The following is a 24,617-nucleotide window of genomic DNA, read 5'->3' as shown; positions in this document are numbered from 1 at the left end:
CATTTGAGATCATCTGCAGCATGGGAAATTTTGATTGTGCTGGGTTCTGCGATCATTGTCACCTGCATGCCACAAGCACAAGGTTTATGGCATCTCTGGATTTCTTTAAGCATTATTTCGTGGAACACGATGATTTCATAAGCTGTGTCACTGTGGACAATGAGACATGGGCCTATTATTTCATACCTGCAACAGAGAGAGAGAGAGAGAATCTACGGATTGGAGACAAACCATCTCACCTCCACGGAAAAAATGCAAAATTGCACCATCAACAGGGAGTTGTGGTCTTTGATTTATTCAATTGTGGAGCACCTCACATGGGAATTAGATGACTGGTTGAATGTTCTGACCATAGTTTGGAAGTGCTTAATGTCTATGTTAAAAAATAGCAATGTGTGTATCACTTTGAAATGTAGTGCAGTATTCAATAAATGCTACTTGGCCTGCTATAATAATGTGTAAGTTACTTTCTGATGTCCCCTCATGAAACACATAAAGCACAAACAATGAATTACTAAGCAAGTACAGTGATGTTTCCCACAACAGAGCTTGAATTTGGGAAGACAATACAGAAATAATAATAACAACAAGAAATCAGCAGGCTTGGATGAAGTTCCAGTCTCTGTTCTGAACAGTTGCTTAGATAGAGTACAAACTCCACTGACAAACATAATAAATATTTCTTTAAGTAAAGTATTTCTCCAGAGGACCTAAAGCACATTGAGTTGTGCCCTTACTAAAGAAGTGTAATGCAGAGAGTACTGAAACTACAGGCAAGTTGATGAAAGAATTCACGGGTGAACAGCTGGGTGTTAGTGTCCAGCGGACACAATGTTTCGGCAAGCGACAACATTGCCGTCATCAGGTGTACTGACAAACTGACCACCAAGGTGCCGGTGCTGGACTTTTATCTCCCCCCCCTCCCCCCCAGGTATTCTGAACACGATCCACACCCACCCAAGCGCGGGGTGTCTAGCATCTGTTCCCTTCGCAGTCTGCGTCCAGGGGCACGTGCCCGTTCTCAAAGTTAGTTCGTGGTGAGAAGTCTCCTTTCTCCTTTCAATCAGATTCACAGCAGGTTCCCAGGCCTTACTAAGGATGTAACCGCTATCTCGATTGATCAGCAGTTCCCGTACTCATATCTAGATAAATTCTTTAATGATACAGTCCTGGTATTTGTATGTCTTGTGTCAGAACCTTGGTCTGGCGTAATTCATTCTTTGTAATTGTGAGAGGCAATGTTCAGCAAGCACCTACTTGTTAGGCTGCTGCAGTCAGATGAGCCATTGATGTTCTTGGCAACAATCTTTGATAGTATGCACTGTTTGACCTATGTAAGTCGTGTCACATTTGCAGGGAGCCTGTGGACTCCAGATTTTTGTAGTCCCAGATTGTCCTTGACATTACCAAGCAGTGCCAGTGTCTTAATTGGTGGATGGAAGACAGTTTTCACTTGATTTTTTTGAAGAATTCTGGGCATCTTTTCCAATAAAGTGCCACAGAATGGAATAAATGCTAAACCCCCATCCTGCTCAGCTTTCTTTTCTGTTTCCTCCAGTTGTATGGTCATTTTCAAATGTAGAGCTCTCTGAATTTGTTTCTCTATGTAGTTGTTTTTCTGTTGAAGTTCTGGGTTAAGGCTCTCATTGTGACAGAGTAAGGGCCATGTTAACCAATATTTTGAAGACACCATTCCTCTGCGTTTGATGGTGGCAGCTGTTTGCATGTAAGTAAAGGACGATGTGCGTCTTCTTATGGTACATGTCATGGCCCAATTTGCCATCTACTCTTATTTTAACCAAGACATCCAGAAGGGATCACTCCATCCACATTGACTTCCATGGTAAACTTGACGTTCTGGTGTATGGAACTGAGATGCATGAGGAAACCATTCAGCTTGTCTCTACCATGTGGCCATATGATGAAGATGTCGTCAACATAGTGGAAGAAACAGGTAGGTTTCCACTGCGCTGAATCCAGGGCTTCCTCCTCGAAATGTTCCAGGAATAAGTTGACAACGACTGATGAAAGTGGACTCCCCATGACTACTCCTTCTGTCTCCTTGTAGTATCCACAATCAAAGAGAAAGTATGTCAATGTCAGGACATGCCTAACAAGGTTGGTCGTCTCTGTGTCAAATTTCTGACCAATAAGTTCCAAGAGTTCCTGCAAAGGCACCCTCGTCAAGGGAGAGACAACATCGAAACTCACAAGGATGTCCGAATCATGAAGCCTGAAGTTGTTAAGATGCCCAACAAATATGATGTGGTCATTTTCTGATGTAGGGGCTAATCATATCCTTCAGGTATTTTGCGAGTGAGTATGTCAGAGCACCAATGTTGCTGACAATTGGGCATAAAGACATTCCCTCTTTGTGTACCTTCAGGAATCCGTAAAGTCTCAGTGGAACACATGCTCTCTGTAGTAGCTTCTTCACATCATCAGTTAAGCCAAATTCTTTGAGAATAGCCATGGTCTTCCTCTCCACTCTCTTGGTAGGATAAGTGTTGATCTTCTGATGTGCACTGTCTTCTAGCAAGCCCTGCATTTTCTCAACGTAATCCTTATGAGATAAGATTACAGTTGTGTTGCCTTTGTCAGCTGGTAAGACCGATAGGTGCAGATTTGGGAGATGGTGCAAAGTTGAGTTCTCTCTTAAGCACTGAGAAATGCTCGAATTTTGATGTCTGATGTCCAGTGGCCTTACTTTGTGCAGAGTCCGCTGTGGCCCATGTAACACCATCAGTCCATTCCCATGTCCAGGAGTTGACCTGGTTGGCCAGCTGTAGATATAGTTTGAGAAATTCTCTGTTAGTCGAGTCTAGGTTCAAGCAAGTAAAATGTATTCTTTCACAAACCATGGCTAGGCTAGCACATTTCTTGATTCTTCTGGCTGCCGCTGAATCAATGTGATGTGTCACCTTGGCAAATTTTGGCGCAACACACTAGACATGGCATCTCATAAGGAATGCAAATGCACTCAGTAAACGGCTTTACTACTGTCTGCGTTCTCAAAAATCAATCATGAAAGATAGACTAATGAGTTCCATGAATAAATAATGACCTTTTTAATGAAGCACACTTTGGTTTCCGAAGTGGGCGAAGTACAATATCAGCCATTACAGATATCACCATATTGGTACTTGAAGCTCTTGACGAAGATGAATAGCCTTGTTTTTAGACTTGTCCAAGGCTTTTGATACAGTTAAACATAAAATATTACTAAACAAATAGAAGCACTAGGTGCAAGAGGAAAAGCAAATGAAGGGTTCCAACCATTCCAGGGAAAAAAAAGGTGCAAAAGATACAGATAGTTCACGAATCTGCCAATCATAAATTTTTAGTACAACAATTGTCAGACATGAATCATTAAGAACAAGTATACCTCAGGGTAGTATATTTTCCATTTCTGTTCTCTGCATATTTGTCTTTCCAGATGGAAAGGGATTTTGTTTGATGATAATGGCAGCATCATTGTTACTGATAAAAAACCAGCACCATTATTAAAGAAAGCAAATGAAATTTTCAAAGAGGTTTAAGATTGTCATTATGTAATAGATCAACAATGAACAGAAAGAAAACAAATAGTGTGCACTTCAGTGTAAGGAAAACAACTGTCACATTAAGCATAGGTGATAAATCTGTAGATTGTGTAACAAGCATGAAGTTTTTAGAGATGAGTATTGTCGTCATCAGGATGTTCTGCTTTTAGGGTTCTATCCTGATTCTGGAACAGCCAGTGTCTTGTGGGGACATAGTATTCCCACAAACACTTACTTCTTAGCTGTGGAATTCTCTTCTGGTGATCGAAGGTACAAAACATGCACACAGTTTTTAAACTGCAGAAAAGGGCTGTAAAATAAATAAAAGCAGTAGTCAGGCTCATTGTAAAGAACTATTTAAAAAACTGTGTAACTTCTTCTAATGCACTAGCAATACAGCTCCTTCAGTAAGTGTGACATAAAATTCGTCCCGTGGTTCGTAATTATCATGTCTGGTACTCCGAACTACAACATCCAGTAGTTAACGATTGCTTGTACAACTGCCACTGCCCGCTGATTTGGCATAGAAATCGACACCATCTGCCAAGAAAAGTAATTTATTATTTTTAATACAAATAGGTTTCATACTGGAGTACAATTGAACAATCCTAGTACATCAACTCCAATCATTTCAAAAGGTTCTGATGCTTCTGGTAACCTCTGCAACAGTACCCATTTATGATTCAAGTCAGCCCACTGTGCACACTATGCAATTTCTCACATATTGATCCACATCCAATTTTATTCCTATCTCTCGTCCACTCTCCAGTTTGTTGGTCTGCTGCTTTCATGATCAGATAACATGTAATCATATGCTTCCCTTAAAATCTCCTCCTTAAACTTCACTGTTACTATTACCCACGGCCCTAGCCTCGTTTCTTGGCACAACAGTCCGTCAGTTGTTAAACTGCAATTGTATCCTGCACTGTTTAGTTCACTGTCAGTGCTCTACACTGCCTGCCAGACCACACCTCAGAACTTTCACCACTGCTACCTTCCTGCTTAATGTGTCTGCATTCCCTTATTGCTTCTCTGGCTTGTGTATGACTTCTTAGTCAAATTTGCTAAGTCTCAGGGCCCATCTCGCCAGCCTTTTAGTCCCAATAACCACTTCAGAGCAGTGTGGTCGGTCACTACCCTAAACTTTTTCCATAAAGATAACATCAAAAATATGTGATGCTGTAACTGAGGTGCGACATGTGCTTCTCTGCCATTCAGTAGTTCTTCCCTGCTGCATTCAGCTGTGTCGACATCTAGGCTACAGGATGCTCTTCACCATTAATCTCCTGGCTTAAAACATTTTCCAAATTATGGTCCCCCTGGGGGCTCACCACTCTTTGACGGACTTGTTCTTGGCTACCACGGGGCCCCAGCCTTTGCAGCATTTTTTTCCTTCCATGCTGCATGTCTATCCTCTTGCTATTCATTTTCCCCTCCCTTGGGGAACATGTCTGGGGGTGTTATTGGTAATGTGCTGCATTCTGTCGCTGACGTAAGAACAGTCTCACCTATGTTTTTTGGTCCCTTTTCCTTTCTTTGTTTCCCTTCTCCTCTCATTTCTCCGCTTTGGCAGTCAATCATCTTCCCACTCAACTTCAACAAAATGTAAACATAATGAGGCTAATGATTCAAAGACCCTTCGCACTGCGCCACAGTTCCTAATGGTCTCACGTACTGAAGACGGTAAATCTGTTTATTATTCAGAAAGATGTTGATGCAATTGCCGGCCCTGTGAAATCCTGCTCTCGTTTACGGAATGGCACTTTGCTTTGATTCTCAAACACATCAATTGCTTGCTGCCTCGCTTCTCCACAGTTAACCAGGTCATGTCAGTGCCCATAGAACTTTGAATTCTTCCCGTGATGTAATTTACACAAGGCTGCTCGACAGTCTAACCGAGGTCGAAATCCAGCCTTACCTCTCTGATCAGGGTGTCATTGCAGTCTATTGTGTAATAAAAAGGTAGATTCCTCCTTAGCGCCCACCCACACTCTCTTTCTCATCTTTGATAGAGTGGTGCTTCCACCAAAGATCAAAGCAGGCTATGAAATTATCACAGTCCGGCTGTACATTTTGAATCCAATGCGCTGCTACCAGTGACATCATTTCAACCATCCAAATGTTTCACCTGTGATAGAGATGCCCACGAGGGTGATTGTCCACCTCCTTCTACCTGCTGTATTAACTTTAATGGTGGCCATGCTGTTCAAGAGATCTGGGTAAAGCAAAAAGTGCCTTACCCAGTCGCTTGCAAGTTACTGACTAGTCGCAAACCATGCATTCTCCCGTCTGGTACCTATAGTTCTGTTCTTGTTACCCCTCGCTCCATGAAGGACATGGCCACGTAGACATGCGACCTCCAGTCAAGCTCTGAGGTTGTGTAATCGCCCTGTGTCAAGGTAGGATTGCCATCCCACCGTCCAGCTGTGCAACAAACCATCAAACTCTCACCTCAAGGGGTGAAGCCACCAGCTACACAACCAGTAGGCCAGAAAGGACAGGAGCACTGCTGTGATAACTTCGTCTGTCCCTCCAGCCAAACAACCCTGAGTCTTCCTCTAACCGGAAAGGCTCGAAGAAGTCCACCAAAGGCAAATGGTCTTCTCCTTCGCCAACTCGAAGATCCTCTTCGATGGTGTCGCCACAAGACACCTTAGCCCGGCCGGCCTCCGTGTTGCTGGTGTGCACAAACAACCATTTTCAGCGTTTGACTCCACAGACCGACTGCACAAGCAAGTCGATGCTTCTGTAGACCCCATGGAGCAGGATCCTCCTGCTTCTTTGCCCTGTAGCCTGTAGCAGCGACCCCCCCACCCCCACCCCCCTCCCCCGGCTGTCACTTGGCAGCCGACGAGGTGAGACCACTACATCTCTTCCTTATCATGATTCTCCTCCAATGGAACGTTCACGGCCTTAAGTCCCACAAAGAGGATTTACGGCTGCTTTCAGCATCACAGCATCCCCTTGTACTCTGCCTTCAGGACATGAAATTGCGCCCTCTCGACCGCTTTGTGCTTTCACATTTGTTTTGACCTTCCCCCTGAGGTCAGCATTCCATCTCATGGGGGCTTCATGCTGCTCATACAGGATGACATATATAGTCAACCCATCTCCCAGACTAACAATCTACAAGCTGTTAAAGTTCGCCTTTTCTTCCCCACCTGCCTTTTTCCCTCTGTACCATTTATGTCCCTCTATCATTTGCTGCCACCAGGACAGACTTCCTTCAGCATATTGGGCAGCTAACTCCCCCATTTTTGCAACTCGGTCAATTTAATGCACATCATCCCTTTTGGGGTTATCCCAGGACCTGTCAGAGAGGTACACTCTTGGCTGACCTCCTTAACCAACTTGACCTCTTTTGCCTTAACATCAGAGCACCCATTTTCCTTTATGACTCCTCGTACATAAATTCCCATTTGGACCTATCCATGTGCACTGTCCAGCTTGCCCCTCATCTTGAGTGGTTCTTTCTTTCTGACCCCTACTCAAGTGACCATTTCCTGTGTGCTGTCCGTTTGCTGATTCCTACCCAATCTGCGTGCTCGCCCAAATGGCAGCTTCCTAAGGCTGACTGGCAGCTTTACTCCTCCCTGGTGACCGAAGAACAAGATTTCCCCAGGTGTGATGACCAGGTGGAATACCTCACAAACATTATCCTCACTGCTGCAGAATGTTCCATTCCTCATACTTCATCTTTACCATGTCGTGTCCCAGTCCCTTGGTGGACTGAGGCATGCCGTGACACAATTCGAGCATGGAGACGTGCTCTCCACGTTTTTAACCACTGTCCTATGATGGCAAACTGCTTTCATTATAAACAGATGCGTGCAAAGTGTCATTGTGTTCTTCGAGATTGTAAAAATAAATTTCATTCACTAGTTCCTTTAACAGTTCCACTCCCTCCTCTGTCGTGTGGGGTGACCTCCAATGGCTCTGTGGGACCAAGATCCATTCCCCAATTTCCGGCCTGACAGTAGCTGATGATGTCATTGTGGACCCTATTACTATCTCCAATACCTTGGGCCGTCATTATGTGGAAGTTTCGAACTCTTCCCACTATCACTCTGCCTTCGTCTATTGGAAACGAGCGGAGGCGACTCGGGTGATACTCTTCTCTTCTCTGAATTGTGAGTACTGCAACGCCGCCTTTACTGTGGGGCAGCTAGATCATGCTCTCAGTTCATCCCAATCCTCCGCCTCAGGGCCAGATGCCATCCACATTCAGATGTTGCAGCACCTTTCTCTTGCAGGTAAGCACTTTCTGCTTAACACGTACAACTGCATCTGGACAGAGGGCATGTATCCTGTATGCTGGCATGAAGCCACTGTCATACCCATACATAAGCCCAGTAAAGAGAAAAACCTTCCTTCTAGCTACCGTCCCATCTTTCTTACCAGCTGTGTTTGCAAGGTGATGGAACGTATGATTCATGCCCGGCTGGTATGGTGGTTAAAGTCTCGCAATTACTGAAGAATGCACAGTGTCGATTTCGAGCACGGCATTCTGCAGTTGACCTTCTCATTACTTTGTCCACCCATGTCATGAATGGTTTTCTGTGGAAATCCCAGAATGTGGCCATGTTTTTTGATTTGGAGAACACGTACAACACCGGCTGGAGAACTGGTATCCTCTGTGCTCTTTACACGGTGGGCTTCCATGGGCGCCTGCCCTGTTTCCTTCAGGCATTTTTAAAAGACCGAGTTTTCAAGGTGTGTGTGGGTTCTGCCTTGTCAGACACCTTTATCCAAGAAAACTGTGTGCCTCAGGGTTCCACCCTGAGTGTCGTCCTTTTTGCTATCATCATTAACTCTGTAATGGCCTGGCTCCCAGTGGGCATCTCCGGCTACCTTTTTGTTAACGATTTTGCCATCTATTGCAGTTCTCCGTGGGCCTGTCTCACTGAGTGGTGTCTTCAGTGATGTCTTGACTGTCTTTACTCCTGGAGCATCGACAATGGCTTTCGCTTTTCCACGGACAAAACTGTCTGTATGAATTTCTGGCGGTACCAGTGGTTTCTCCCACCATCTGTACGTCCTGGGCCTGTTGCCCTTCCGTTCGTTGAAACTACGAAATTCCTGGGGCTCATGCTCAATAGGAAACACTCTTGGTCTTGCGTCTTACCTGGCAGCCTGCTGTACTCAGTTCCTCAGTGTCCTATGTGTCCTCAATGGTACTTCTTGGAGTGCTGATTGAACCACTCTGTTTGTACAGGTCCCTTATCTGTTCGAAACTCGATGATGGGTGCTTTGGATATGTGTATGCACATCCATCCCTCTTACGTCGTCTCAACATTATCCACCAACATGACATCTGTTTGGCACCGGGTGCCTTTTACACTAGCTCGGTTGAGAGTCTGTGTGCTGAAGCTGATGAACTACCACTGTCCTACCGCTGTGACTTTCTCCTTGGCAGGTATGCATGCCATTTGTCTGTCATATGTGGCCACTCATCCCATGCATCTGCCTTCGATGAAATTTTTTGATCACCAGGATGGGGCGCGTCCCACTTCTCTGTTACCTCCGGGAGTCAGCTTTTGGCACTTGCTATGGAGGCTTAACTTCACATTATCTGCAACTTTCCCGATGGGTGTGAACCCTTCACCACCTTGGCTTTGTGAAGCAGTCCGTGTTAACTTTGACCTTCATTCGCTTCCTAAGGACAGTACTCCAGCCTCGGTCTATCGCCTTCAGTTTCATGACCTTCGCATGGAACTTCCCGATAGTACCTTTATATACATTGATGGCTTTCGGACTGACCGTGAGGTCAGGTGTGCCTTCATCACTGGCACCCATGTCTTTCAATATCGGCTTCCGGCACGCTGTTTAGTATTTGCAGCCAAGCTCTTTGCCCTGTATCAGACCATGAAGTACATCCAGTGACACAGCCTTCTCAATTGTGTCCTCTGCTTAGACTCACTCAGCGCCCTTCAAAGTCTATGTGCGCTGTACACTGCCCATCCCTTAGTGCAGTGGGTCCAGGAAAACTGTCTCTTGCTCACTCTTGGTGGAGCCAGTGTGATGCTTCTGTGGGTTCCTGGTCATGTCTGTCTGCCAGGAAATGAGGCTGCTGATGCTGCTGCCAAGGCTGCAGTCCTCTTACCTCAGCCCACGAGTTCCTATGTTCCCTCCGATGATCTCTGTGTTGCTGTCTGTCAGGAGGTGGTGTCCCTTTGGCACCGCCAATTTTTCCTCCCTTCATAGGAATAGGCTCAGGATTATTAAGCCTCTCCCAGCAGTTGGGCGCCCTCATCTCGGCCGTCCCGTCGGAAGGAGGTAATTTTAACTAGGCTGCGTATTGGGCACTGCCTTTTTAGCCATCGTCATTTGATAAGTGGCACTAACCCACCACTTTGTACACATTGCACCCAAGTTTTAACTGTCCGCCACTTCCTGATGGAATGCCCATTTTTTAACTGTTTACGTTCCCCTTTGGTTTTGCTGTCTGAGTTAACAGCTGTTTTAGCAAATGACGCACGGGCTGTAAACCGCGTTTTATTTTTTGTCTGACAGAGCAATATGGCGAAGGCCAAAAATTTTTAGTTTTGGTCCTTCGTTTCTGTATGACGTCTTTTTAGCCCCTTTTCCACGTGCCTATTTTTAGCTGTCTTCTATGACATCAATTGGGACTCCTGTATAGTCATTTTTAACTCCTCCCTGTCTTTGTGCTATATTTTTGACTTGGGTGTGTATAGCCCCAGTTGTTTTTTGTGCCCTAAAGCAAAAAAAAAAAAAAACAAAACCAAGCCAAAATATGGTTAGATGTGTCACAGAAAGGGATAAACTCCTTCAGAAAGTCTGGAATTATACTAGAACTGAGTTTTATATGTCAAAACTCTCTTTAATTCCTCAAACACACCCTGATGCTCCTCTGTCCAAATGAATTTCATACCTTTCATTAGCTAGTGTGTGTGTGGTCATGCTGTGTCAGCAAACCTGTAGTAATTTGAGGCTCCCAAAAAAGATTGCAGTCCCTTTATTGACTTAGGCATGGGAACTCTTGTACTAGCCCCAGGTCTGTCATCACTCTATCTTCACTAATTACATACCCTAAAATCCCACCTCTTCTAATGCAGGGGTCCCGCGTTCGTTTCCTGGCCTGGTTGGGGATTTTTTCTGCCCGGGGACTGGGTGTTTGTGTCGTCGTCATCATTTGTGAAAGTGGCTAAATTCAACCATGCAAAGATTGGGACTTTGTACGTGTGCTGATGATCGCACAGTTGAGGACCCCACAAACCAATCATCATCTAATACAAAATGGCGCTTCTCTGTGCATAAGACGCACAGCCCTCAGTCTTTTAAAATCTTTCTTTGGGTGTTGTATATGCTGCACCGTGACTTTTGACAGTACAATGATATCGTCCAGGTAAGCTACACACAGACATGGTTTCAAACCTCACAACACACTCTCCAATAATCTACACACAGTTTTCAATCCAAACAGCATTCTCTTGAACCGTTAGTATTCCCATGGTACCGAAAATTCTATATCGGCCACGGCCATCCTTTGGAAACAACATCCAATTGATTGGAACCATTCCTCAAATCTATGGTAAAAATGTACCAACATTATCCCAAGTTACCAACAGTCTCAGTAATATTGGCTATTGGATATACATTTGCTGCAGTCTTGCTATTCAAGAGGCAGTAGTCACAGGAGAATGTGTGTTTTCTAAAACCATCCCTAAACTGTTTTGATGTGACCCTGATTCCTGTACCCCATGGACTACTACTCACTTCCATTATCCACTCAGCTAACTGATCATTAATAAAATCTTCCTTAATCAGCTGCAAATACCTTGGAATGTGATATGGTTTCTGATACACCAGTGTTGCATATCCTGTTGGTGTTTTGTGTTGAGGCACAGGCTTTGCTGGCAAAAGTAAATCCTCAGATTCGAACAGCAACCCTTCCATCTGCCCCTCCTCCCTCGTGCTCCCTCTCCCTCTCCCTCTCCCTCTCTCTCTCTCTCTCTCTCTCTCTCTCTCTCTCTCTCTCTCTCTCTCTCTCTCTCTCTCTCTCTCTCAGCATATATATATATATATATATGCTGCAAAGGTTACCAAAGATCAGTTTTAGCACAATGTTGAGACAAAAATCTAACACCAAGACCATGCTGTAGCCCTTGCTCGCATACCCATACACATTGCTTAAATCAAACACACTTACACGAAAATCCATGTCCAACTACTCCAATGGTCCCACATCATTGTCCTCAACACCACATAACCTGTAGTGTGACAGGTTGCATTGCCTTCGACCCACTAAGTTTGTACTGGCAACAGGCACATGCAACACTGTGTCCACTAAAAACTTGTACTCTTTACCTCTTACAGCATCTATTACTGCACACTCCACCTCTGCATAAGTATTTATTACATCCAATTGTATGAGGAAAGTCTTCAGGTGGACTTGGGGGTTCTCTCTTGCAATTAACGGCTGCCTTCCACCTCATTTTCCACCCCTTTGTCTATTATCCAAGTTCTCCTACTGATACGCCCCATTTCTTGTATTTTGCTGTGTCTGGTGACGCTGACTCTGTAAACTCCCTTTCTTTCCGTCTCTGTAACACTTAATGTTCACAGAACATACCTCATGTCTATCTCCTAACCTGTTTTATGTCAATTTCTTCGCATTCCTTTTAAAACGTTACAGCAGAATGTAGATCCTTTGCTGCACCTGTACACACCCTTCTTGACATGTCCAGCAGCAGTCCCATCAGAAAAAGCATTGAGTGCCCTCTCTCTAGCTTCTTGCAGCAAAACTGCGTTTGATGCATCACACTGCCCTTACTTGTATGTGTGCTCATTACAATTATTCTGTCTGTAAAATCCACATTCTCCATCTCTCTTCACAGTTATGCACAACTACTCCTGAAAATACATCACACTATTGTCTTTTTTATAGCTTGGCAAAAGCCCTTTCTCCAACTGCTCAAGCGGACTGTGTTCTGTAACGCTTCTGTACATGTCACGTACATTTACACTTTCTCACTGGTCGCAATTTTGCTACCCGCAATAATTACACAGTTCTGCAACATAAAAATTGTTTCAAATTTAGTAAGTGGTTTTTATAGTGTTTTCAATGCTGATTTCAGAAGAAATAGTGAAAAAATGCCATCACGTACAGTTATTTCACAAACTGCTTGTCTAGTTTTAGCTTTTTTCGATATTTCAGCACTCTAGTGAGTTTCAGTTTTGGTTTTTAGGGTCTCCATAAACTGTTATTTAGCCGTTTTTGTACTAGATATACATAAAATAAAGATTGTTCAGGAGAAACCAGCAGTATTTTCAGATCAGTGCCTGTATGTCGCTCTGCCCCTTCCCCCGCCATCACCAAGCAGTGGGCTTCTGCTATTGTCCTTCAGTTCATAGTACGAGGTGCATTCAAGATCTAAGGCCTCCGATTTTTTTTCTCCGGATTGGAAAGAGATAGAAACATGCGCATTGTTTTAAAATGAGGCCGCGTTCATTGTCAATACGTTCCAGAGATGGCAGCACCGTACGGCAGATGGAATTTTACCGCCAGCGGCGAGAATGAGAACTGTTTTAAATACTTAAAATGGCGACGTTTTCCTTACTTGAACAGCGTGCAATCATTCGTTTTCTGAATTTGCGTGGTGTGAAACCAATTGAAATTTATCGACAGTTGAGGGAGACGTGTGGTGATGGAGTTATGGATGTGTCGAAAGTGCGTTCGTGGGTGCGACAGTTTAATGAAGGCAGAACATCGTATGACAACAAACCGAAACAACCTCGGGCTCGCACAAGCCGGTCTGACATGATCGAGAAAGTGGAGAGAATTGTTTTGGGGGATCGCCGAATGACTGTTGAACAGGTCGCCTCCAGAGTTGGCATTTCTGTGGGTTCTGTGCACACAATCCTGCATGACGACCTGAAAATGCGAAAAGTGTCATCCAGGTGGATGCCACGAATGCTGACGGATGACCACATGGCTGCCCGTGTGGCATGTTGCCAAGCAATGTTGATGCGCAACGACAGCATGAATGGGACTTTCTTTTCGTCGTTTGTGACAATAGATGAGACGTGGATGCCATTTTTCAACAAAGCACCAGTCAGCTCAATGGAAGCACACAGATTCACCGCCACCAAAAAAATTTTGGGTAACCGCCAGTGCTGAAAAATTGATGGTGTCCATGCTCTGGGACAGTGAGGGCGTAATCCTTACCCATTGTGTTCCAAAGGGCACTATGGTAACAGGTGATCCTATGAAAATGTTTTGAAGAACAAATTCCTTTCTGCACTGCAACAAAAACGTCCGGGAAGGGCTGCGCGGGTGCTGTTTCACCAAGACAACGCACCCACACATCGAGCTAACGTTACGCAACAGTTTCTTCGTGATAACAGCTTTGGAGTGATTCCTCATGCTCCCTACTCACCTGACCTGGTTCCTAGTGACTTTTGGCTTTTTCCAACAATGAAAGACACTCTCCGTGGCCGCACATTCACCAGCCGTGCTGCTATTGCCTCAGCGATTTTCCAGTGGTCAAAACAGACACCTAAAGAAGCCTTCGCCGCTGCCATGGAATCATGGCGTCAGCTTTGTGAAAAATGTGTACGTCTGCAGGGCGATTACGTCGAGAAGTAACGCCAGTTTCATCGATTTCGGGTGAGTAGTTAATTAGAAAAAAAATCGGAGGCCTTAGAACTTGAATGCACCTCGTATCTCTTCACTCTGTGCTGTTCATGTGTTGCTGTTACTAGAGCTTTAAAGTAGTGACTGTTTTCTTGTGTTGTGAAGTTGTTTTGTGGGATGGGCAATGGCTACCAGAGGATGCGTGAACCCGCCAGATTGCTTCTGCTACATTCATGGTAACTATATCGTTAAAAAAGCAACAAAGAAACATTCCTGATTTTGCTGAAGAAGTATATTTTGCCCATTTTGTTATAAAGTTAGGCGATCGAGCTAAGCCTTGTGCCCCACACGAAGTTTGTTTAGTGTGTGTTGAAGAACTGAGGCAATGGTTTCAATGTAAAAAGCAGTCCTTACGTTTTGGAATACCAATGGCTTGGAGGGAGCCCAATAATCATAGTGATGACTGCTATTTTTGTTCTTGCAATGTGCGAGGTTTCTATTTGAAAAACAAAAATTATATTTCTTACCCTAATATTCAATCAGCCATTTGCCTTGTTCATCATGGACCGTAAGTACCAATACTCTCCTCCAGACTTTTTGGGTGATATAGATGATCATGATCCTGGCATAACAGATCCCATTCCATTCTCACAATCTGAACTGAACAATTTAGTTAGAGACTGAACTGAACAATTTAGTTAGAGACCTAGGCCTTTCTAAAGAATCGGCAGAGGTTTTAAGATCTAGATTGAAAGATAAACGTATGTTGGCTCTGGGTACATCCTTTTATAGGTATCAATCGAGGGAAAAAGAGTTTGTATCTTTCTTCTCTCAAGAAGTTGGCCTGGTGTTTTGCAGTGATGTTTGTGGACTTGTGGCATGTTTCAAAATAGAATATGCTCATGATGAGTGGAGACTTTTTATTTATTCTTCAAAAAGAAGTCTTAAATCAGTACTTCTACACAATGGCAATAAGTATGCTTCTATACCAGGTGGACACTTGGTTCACTTAAAAGAATGTTACAAAAACCTCGAACTGGTTTTAAGCAAACTCTGCTATTCAGACCACAAATGGACACTATGTGGTGATTTAAAAGTGATTTCAATGTTGCTTGGTCAACAAAGTAGCTATACAAAGCTCCCTTGTTTTCTCTGTGAATGGGACAGTAGAGACAGAAAGCAACACTACATAAAAAAAAATTGTCCCTTGATAAAACCTTACAGGAAGGGGTTAAAAATGTTGAGAGGAAAACCCTTGTGGATCCCAAAAAGGTGTTTCTTCCACCACTTCACATTAAGTTAGGACTGATGAAACAATTTTTTAAGCCATTGCCAAAAGAAGGGGTGTGTTTCCAATATCTTTGTGGACAGTTTCCTGGTTTATCCAAAGCAAAGCTACAGGAACGAATCTTTGTTGGACCAGACATTAGAAAACTTACGACAGATCGCAAATTTGTGGACAAAATGGAAACAAAAGAAAAGGCAGCATGGACATCTTTTAAATTAGTTATTACCAGTTTCCTAGGAAACAGAAGATATCCAAACTACAGAACAATCATCGCAGACATGCTCGACAACTTTAAGAAGCTGGGCTGTAACATGAGAATTAAAGTTCATTTTCTCGACCGACATCTTGATTACTTCCCTTCAAACCTTGGTGATGTAAGTGAAGAGCAGGCCTGGTACATTGCGTCAGTGGTCAGCTGACTGCTGAATTCTGATCGCTGGCTGCCAGCCACATGCGCTGCGATGGTGATGCAGTAGTCGCGGTCCCCTTACATAGGCCAGCCACGTACTTTTCACACCAACGGTGTGCACTTGACAATGCTTTGTTCACAATGGCAGCAAGCATTGCCCAGCTACATCATGGTGAGGGATGTCCACCACATTGAGGCACCGATCCTGCAATTGCAATAGACAGATGGTGTGCATGGAGTGACCCGCTGCTCCTTGAGCAGGAGTCAGGCATGCTGACGGAGATGACGTGTTGTGACCAGCTGCTTTATTGCACAAATCCGGGGAGGGGCTTGGTGTGTAGAGCTGTTGCCCTGCAGTTGCCTTGAACCATTGATTTCTAGGCCTTGAACCGATAACTTGTACTGGCAGATCCTTGTGGTTTTGTTGTCCAGCAGCACAGCTCCGTCATCCTGGTTGGTCTGAAAGACTCGGAATAATTCTATTACAAAATGACTAGTACTTACATCCAGCAGTGACCCACTTGTTGTGCATATGTGCTACTCCCAGTCACATATCCTAGGACACTACTGCTACTGTCAGTCTGGAAATCTGCCTTGCCCTTTGCTGCACTAGTCTGTGCAGTACTGCTGAGTTTGCTGTTTCAGCAAGCTAACTGCTTCAAAACATTGCTCTGGCCTGGTTGAATTGTTAGTGACAACAGCCCATGCTCGCCTGCTGTCAGTGCAGCTGCAATACACTGCTCAGGCTTGCACTAATACACCCATGTTTGGTCGTTACGTTACACTTTCATTTACAGAATTATTTGTAAATAACTCCAGACTTTCAGAATATGACTGTATGAAAATTACATGACATTCAGGAAAATGGCACCTATCAGTGGATACAGCATCTCTCAAAGTTTAGCTTCTTAATACGCACCAAGGTTTAGTAACAGGCACATTTCTAGGCGGAAGGCGTATAAGAACATTTAGACACATCATCCACTCCATGTTGATGCATTGAATTAGTTTGTGCCTGCAGATTGGCGCCAATGAAAAGATTGCTAAAGTGGCCTGTTGTCATGCTTTTCCGGGCAGTGACTTGCATGTCTGTGTCACAAACAGTGCCCATATTGACCACTTGCAGTGTGAATAAAAACTTGGAGAGATGCTTTATCAACTGATGTGCGTCATTTTTCTTTGTTTGGTAGTTTTTTCTGCAGCGGCCTTCTGGAACTCTGAAGGTACTTACGAATAACCTCAAATATCTTGAACAATTGAAAGTCCAGGTTGTAATATCAACAATATTGTGAAAAGAATAAATTGGTACTCACCATGAGGATGACATGTTGAGTTCCTGACAGGCATAATGAAGAAACTGTTCACCAGAGCAGCTCGAGACCACAGTCATGTGTACATCAGGTGTGCTTGCTTGTGTGAATATTTGTGTGTTTCCTTTGCTGAAGAAAGCTTTGGCCAAAAGCTCAATGTGTAACAGTCATCTCATTCTGTCTGTCTGCTACTCAACCTGTCATCTTTATGGGGAGTGGCAATTATATTGTGTATCTTGACTTATTCTACATCCACAGAGGTTCTCCTGGTTGAAGTGATCTATGAAGCATGATGAATTAATTTATTGGTGAATGCTGGCATTGTGAAGGCTGCTATACAGTCTGTGCAGTAAGAAACATGAAGTCTTAAATCTTATAGCCTAGATTAGATTATGTTACTCATTGCGTAGACCAGTAAGTGAGCAGCCCAAGATGGGTGTATGGAACATATCAGGAAAAAACACGTGGGAATCTTGATATTACTCAGTAATCACTTTGCTCTCATTTAATGTTCATTTGGCAGATTCGTGTAGAAGTACTCTTAAAGGGTGTGTGATCTCCTTAGAATTCTAAGTCCAGCTTTTTCCCATCTTGGTTCGTCGTCGTAAAGTTTTTCTGCTCCCTTCTCTAAACACCTGGATGAGATGTATTGTTCATAGTACAGAATTCATTCATATGCTGAGCTATTCCTTTTATTATTATTATTATTATTATTTGCAGTAATTACGTAGCTTCACTTGTTCATAGACATTCCATTAAAGATGGAAATGCATTGTTTGTGTTTCCCTGTATCTCCACATTAATATTTTTAGTCCAAAAAGTATTTTCTTGCTGAATTTATTAACAGATGTTCTTAATGTAAGCATATTATTATTTCCCCTATTGTCTCTTTATCCAGTACTTGTAATTACTGGATAAAGAGACAATAGTATGAGAATTAGTGCTTTGAATCAAATGTGTCTGTCTTAAATGTTGACCTTTCTTTCAGATTATGGAGAAGAATGTGAACAGCTAATATGCACTGTTGCGCATTGTAGGAAAGTGTACCCAGAAGCTTGTTCTGAAAGCTTAATAAAGACTAAAAGATTGAAACTTAATTCTGTGGTGAGTGTTTTCAAATAAAGTTTCCACCTAATATTCACTTACAAACATCTGTAATTGTCAGTGCTTCAATACCACCTGTGTATGTTGTTATTTTGTTATATTGCTGACATGTAACTGTGGGCATGGATAGTGTCGGTGTAAGTGGGTATAATTTAGCATCTTACACTTGTAGATCTAGGATGGATAAAGGAGGAGTTGCCATTTTTCTAAAACAAGGGTATAAATGCAAGACTGTAGAAGTAAGCAAATTTTGTGTTGATCAGCACTTTGAGGTTTGTGCATGTGAACTTAAGCTAGATAATGTAGTAATCATATTAGCAACAGTCTACAGGTCCCCATTAGGAGACTGGGAGCTGTTCATAAAAAAGTTTGACTCCCTATTATGCTGTCTAGCAGACAAAAAGAAGTTATTAATCTGTGGTGATTTCAATGTAAACTTTCTAAGTAATTTTGATAGGAAAAGTGAACTAGAAGTGTTATTAACAACATATAACTTAGAATCAGTGATCAATTTCCCTACACGTATAGCTCAGGACAGTAGCTAATAGATAATGTATCTGTACAGAAAGAGGGTGTAAAACAAACACATGCTTTCCCTGTGGTAAATGGATTGTCAGACCATGATGCACAACTGATTAACTTACAAAACCTAACAGGGTGTACAGTTCAGAAACCATTAAGTAAAAGTGTGATGTCGTTCAACCCAGTATCTATACAGCACTTCAGAGAAAGCTTAAGAAATGTTAATTGGGGAGATGTATATAATGAGCCAAATGCTAATGATAAGTGCAAAATATTTCTTGATAAATTTATATCTCTCTTTGAACATTGTTTCCCAAAGAAAATTACTAAGTGTAAACCACACACTTTTCAAAGAAACCTTGGATTACTACAGGTATTCGGCTGGTCCCGGTGGAGGTTCGAGTCCTCCCTTGGGCATGGGTGTGTGTGTGTTTGTCCTTAGGATAATTTAGGTTAGGTAGTGTGTAAGCTTAGGGACTGATGACCTTAGCAGTTAAGTCCCATAAGATTTCACACACATTTACACACTACAGGTATTAAAGTGTCTTCAGAAAGAAAAAGAAAACTGTATGAGACAGAAAGAACTTGTAAAGATCCAGAAGTAGTTTTACAGTGTAAAAATTATTGTATCATACTGAGAAAAGTTGTTTGGAAATCAAGAAATATGTATGTTGGAGAAGAAATTAACAACTCCGGCAATAAAATCAAATCAATATGGAATGTTGTTAGAAGGGAGACAGGAAAAGTAACCACTGGGGTAGGTAGTACTACTGTTAAAGAGAATGAGACCATCCTAACCAACAGTACACAAGAAGCTAATGTATTTAACAATCACTTCTTAAGTGTAGGAGAAAAAATTGGTGAGAACAGTTCAAAAGAAAAAGCTAGGCAGTATGTGGAAGAGTCCATTTTGAAAAAAAAAATAGATTAAGTTTCACCTAACAACCTCTTGTGAAATGAGTAAAATTATTAAATCTCTGAAAAATAAATGTTCTGTTGGATTAGATGACATCTCTAATAAGACATTAAAACAATGTGGAGCAATTACAGCTGATGTTCTGAGTCACGTATGTAATGCATCACTAACTCAAGGTATTTTCCCAGACAGATTAAAATATGTCATTGTCAGGCCTCTCTACAAAAAGGGGGACACCACAGACGTCAATAATTATCGGCCAGTATCCTTGCTTACAACATTCTCAAAAATCTTTGAGAAAGTAATGTACTCGAGTGGTTAGCCATCTCAACAGTAATGAGATACTTAGTAAATCACAGTTTGGATTTCAAAAATACTGTTCCACTGAGACAGCAATATACAATTTCACTGTCCACATAATAGAGTCTTTAAATAGTAAAATGTCACCTATAGGATTTTTCTGTGACTTGCCCAAAGCATTTGATTGTGTGAACCATGACATTATGTTACAGAAATTACAATTCTATGGTATAAATGGAATAGCGTATGAGTGGTTTAAGTCATACCTACAGAACAGGAAGCAAAAAGTATCCTTACATGGGTCAAGTGATTTAAATAAGTTTGCCACTTCATCTAACTGGGGTGAAATTACATTAGGTGTTCCACAGGGTTCAATCATGGGTCCCCTTCTGTTCTTGATATATGTGAACTTCCTCCCTTCCTATCTGAAACAGGAAACTGAACTGACACTGTTTGCTAATGATACAAGCATCATTATTAATCCAGTAAAAGAAAGTCCAATTGAAAATGATACAAATAAGATCTTTGGAAAAGTCATTAATTGGTTTTCTGCAAATGGGCTTGCTCCAAACTTGGAAAAAACACAGTACATCCAATTTTCTGCTGCAAAAAGTACAGTTCCTTCAATAAATATAACACATCAACAGAAGTCAGTAGACAGGGTAGAGCATACTAAGTTTTTGGGTGTACGTATAGATGAGAATCTTAATTGGAAAATTCATATTTTGGATCTCCTAAAGCGACTAGTTTCAGCAACTTTTGTGATCAGAATAATTGCCAATTTTGAGGATATAGAAATTAGTAAGTTAACATACTTTGCATACTTTCACTCTCTGATGTCATACGGAATATTATTTTGGGGTAACTCAACATTTATACAAAAAGTATTCACTGCTCATAAGAAAATGGTTAGAATAATGTGTGGGGTTCATAGTTGCACATCTTGTAGGCAACTTTTTAAAAGATTGGAAACTAATGAAATTTGTTCTCAACAACATGGGCCAGTTTAAAAACAACAGTGATATTCATGATTATAATACCAGAAAAAAGAAAGACTTGCACTATCCTTTGCTCGGCCTATCTTTGGCACAGTAAGGGGTAAAATATGCTGCTATAAAAATTTTCGACAAATTACCAGGTAAGATAAAGTGTCTGACAGACAGCAGTGATAGCTTCAAAAATAAATTGAAATCATATCTGCTTGACAACTCCTTGTATACCATAGATGAATTCTTGAATAGGAATAAATAAATCTATAAATATAGTATATGAATTTTGTGCCATTTAAGGGAATGGGGTAAATAATAGAAATATTAATCCTTAACTCTGTATTTTATAAAATATTTTGTTTCATATATGCATTTCTTGTGCACTTGACACGTTCCACATCATAACGGCTACCGTACCATGCGATTGATCAATGGAACACCCAACCAACCATCTATTGCTGACATGATTAAATTGTGTGCTTCTGTGCTTACACTCAAGAACCACTGTGTTAGAACATGTACTTTGAAGCCGCTTTTGCCCTGATGTGGCCAGTGACATGTCTCAAATGTACTCCTTAAAGACACAGGAAGTACTGGGCAGCCATGTTGTTGCATGTTCATTCAAATACCGGCTATAACTTGTAGAGATTGATTTGATCCGAGTTTCAGATGACCAAACTTTGCGCAAGTGCATTCCAGGTGTGCTTAGCAGCATTGGGGTCAGATGATCCAAGGGAAAGTGGATTCCCTTGCAATCGTCTTCTTGTCAGTAGAGTTCTGCTGTAAACATCTTTGAATGTTCATTTGTATGACCAAAAAGGCAGTCACATGATGGTTGTATATGATGCATGTACTAACACGCTGTATCAATACTGTTGTTGTGAGCATGCTATGATTTTGGACCTGTCTGGATTTGCAATTGGAACGGTATTTTCTAGGTATTGACAATATTGGGCTATTTGGATTTGCATAGATTCCATATGGTGAAACAGTCATACCCATCAATTGAGTGCTGTGTGTCTCTGCAGCAATAACTTCTCAAACATATACCGCACTACAGTTTATCTTGATATCTGTGATGGATCAGATGTGTGTTTATACAAATTAAAAAATAATAGGAATAAGATTTTGCAGTATAATGCACTATATTTCTACTATAAACTGGAGAATGACAGAGGTATTAATTACTAATTCTTTAATTTTTGTGGATCACTGCTAAATGTTCCCTGAATAATCCTAGACTATTTAGTATGTATTATTTAAGATTTGTGCTTAAAAGGAATTTCTCAATATCTATGTTTTAGCTTTCTCTTTAATTTCCTTGGGCAGCTTATTGTAAAATTTTATTCCCTGGTAGAAAACAGTGTTTCATGTGTGTTGTTTATTTTGAATCAGTAATTGTAGTTGTCTGCAGCTAATGTTCCACGATTATCAATGCTGCTGTTAGCCTAACAATTACTTGTGTTTTTTTTTTCTTAACGTGCGAAAAGATATAAAAAGTACAACACTAATGTGCATGCACTTAAAGAACATGAATTCATATGTTGACTGGGCAGATGGGCTTACTCAGCAGGTTTCATCAAAATCGTGAATACACTAGAAAGTAAAGAGGGACAATAGAAAATCAAGTACAGACAACTTAACAGAAAGAGAAGGGAACTGAAATTAGATAACTTGTAGGCCTTACTGCTAAATAAAGTGAGTATCCTGCAGTACAAGCTCTAGAACATAAGAGGAGCATTCAATAAGTAATGTAACACACTCTTTTTCTGAAACCAGTTTGATTTTATTCAGGTTACCAATACACCATATTATTCCCCACTGTTTTGGCTACAAAACCCTATTTTTCAACATAATCTCCATTCAATCTGCCTGCCTTATGCCATCTTAGTGGGACCACCTATATGCCCACATGGTACCATTCTACTGGTTGATGTCGGAGCCAATGTCTTGCTGCATTAGTAATCTCCCATCATCCATGTACTGCTTCCTGTAGAGTGCATCCTTCATTGAGCCAAACAGATGGAAGTCAGAAGGTTCCATTCCAACATTACAGGAATTACAGCTGTGTGCAGGTGGCCAGCACATGGGCTATCAGACAAGTTTGCACGATCTTGTTGTGATGATGACAAAGGCATCGCCCAATGTCTCACCTTGCTTTTTTTTCATTGTCAGGTCTCCATAATATTCTGCAAGTCCCTGTGAATATCTGCGATGCTCTGGTTTTCTGCCAAAAGAAACTCAGTGCCTCTGCTTGGAGCACACCACCGTTACAGATACTATTCTGAAGGCTTTGTCTGGTGCCACCACCTATCGGAACTTCATAAAACTATAAGGGCTTAAGCGGGAATATTCCATAATGTCCCACAAATTCTGCATTTTTTCCAACCAAAGTTGCCCATGGAAAAAATAATGTGTTTCGTTACTTCCTGAACACCCACTCTTATGGTGGCTTGACTCTGTGATCTTTGCCAGTGATCAGATGGTTGCATTTAAACAGTTTGTTAGGACTGTTTGGCTTAGGAAGTGCAGTGTACACTAATTTTCGTTTTACAGTTGTTCATGAAGGAGAAAGAACTACCTATACTAGCCATTGTCTTTTACGATCTCTTCTGCAGTAGGGGATGAAACATTAGTTATAAAAAAATTAAGCCTTGGACCAGAAAACAAGTACCATCTAAGATCTGATACCTTGATTTGCAAGTACTTACAAATTTGAGACGTGTACATAATATGAATTTTGATGTTACTTTTAAAGAAACTTCTATTTCGTGCAATGAAGCCTATCAAGTAGAGGTGGTCACAATCATCTCAATTTTTCACTAAATTAGTACATCAATATGTACTGTTCTAAAAGAAATCAGATAATTTATAGGTATATTTGGTTGTTGTGATTTGTTTGCAGATAGATGCAGAATTTAAAATAAATAAGCAAGATGACCTACAAGAAATTACCTCCACGTCTTGTGCTGTTGATTTAGAGAAATGCATGTCTGATGTCGTGGAGATGTGTGCCACTCACAAAGAGATCTGTAAAAAGGTGATATCTAAATATATTTTTTTAATAAGCCAATGCAAATGCAAGGGTTAAAAGTAGTTGTAGAAATGAGGCTATGTCATAGTCATCAACAACAGCATTGTTATTTTTCTGCGTTGTTAGCAATTCCTTTGTCTCTCCATTTCTGCTGGACCACCACCTCCTCCTTAATGCTGGTGTCTGTGCTGCCATCTGCCACGTCATCCAGAATGTGAGATCTGTTTCTCCCTCACCTCCTTTTACCTCCCACATAGCCTTCAAAAGACTGTATTTATAAGCCCCTCTTTCATTCTCAACGTGTGTGCAGCCTCTTTTTGTCCTTATTATTACTCAGTAATTGTCACTGCTGTCTCCATTCTTGTCAGTACTTGTCTGTCCAATATGTTTTGTCCATACTCTGCCATATTCATAAGGCCTCCAGGCATGACGGCACTTTTGTAGAGAGGCCTTCAGATGAAAAGCTTCAGTGCAATGATGAGCAGGTGTTTCCTTTTAGGGCATAAGCAGAGCACACACTGCCAGCACTGCAGCATGTCGGGTGAGTAACGGGATATTGACTGGGGAGAGGAGAAGGAGAGCATGGGTGGGAATGTTCAGAAAAAT

General features: G+C 41.8%; 1 protein-coding gene across 3 annotated transcripts in view; it reads left to right on the top strand.

Moving 5' to 3' along the window:
- LOC124794657 overlaps positions 1-24,617 on the top strand; it is a 105,528-nt gene that overhangs the window by 17,849 nt on the left and 63,062 nt on the right. For all 3 annotated transcript variants that reach the window (XM_047258185.1, XM_047258184.1, XM_047258183.1), the window contains exons 2-3: positions 18,135-18,250; positions 23,883-24,017. In XM_047258185.1, coding sequence (XP_047114141.1) covers positions 18,135-18,250; positions 23,883-24,017 — 251 coding nt within the window. The remainder of the gene's footprint in view (positions 1-18,134; positions 18,251-23,882; positions 24,018-24,617) is intronic.

The sequence above is a fragment of the Schistocerca piceifrons genome, chromosome 4 (genome assembly GCF_021461385.2).
Source record: "Schistocerca piceifrons isolate TAMUIC-IGC-003096 chromosome 4, iqSchPice1.1, whole genome shotgun sequence".
Taxonomy (NCBI): domain Eukaryota; kingdom Metazoa; phylum Arthropoda; class Insecta; order Orthoptera; family Acrididae; genus Schistocerca; species Schistocerca piceifrons.
Note: the sequence above shows the minus strand (reverse complement) of the source record. Positions and strands in the feature narration are given on the sequence as shown.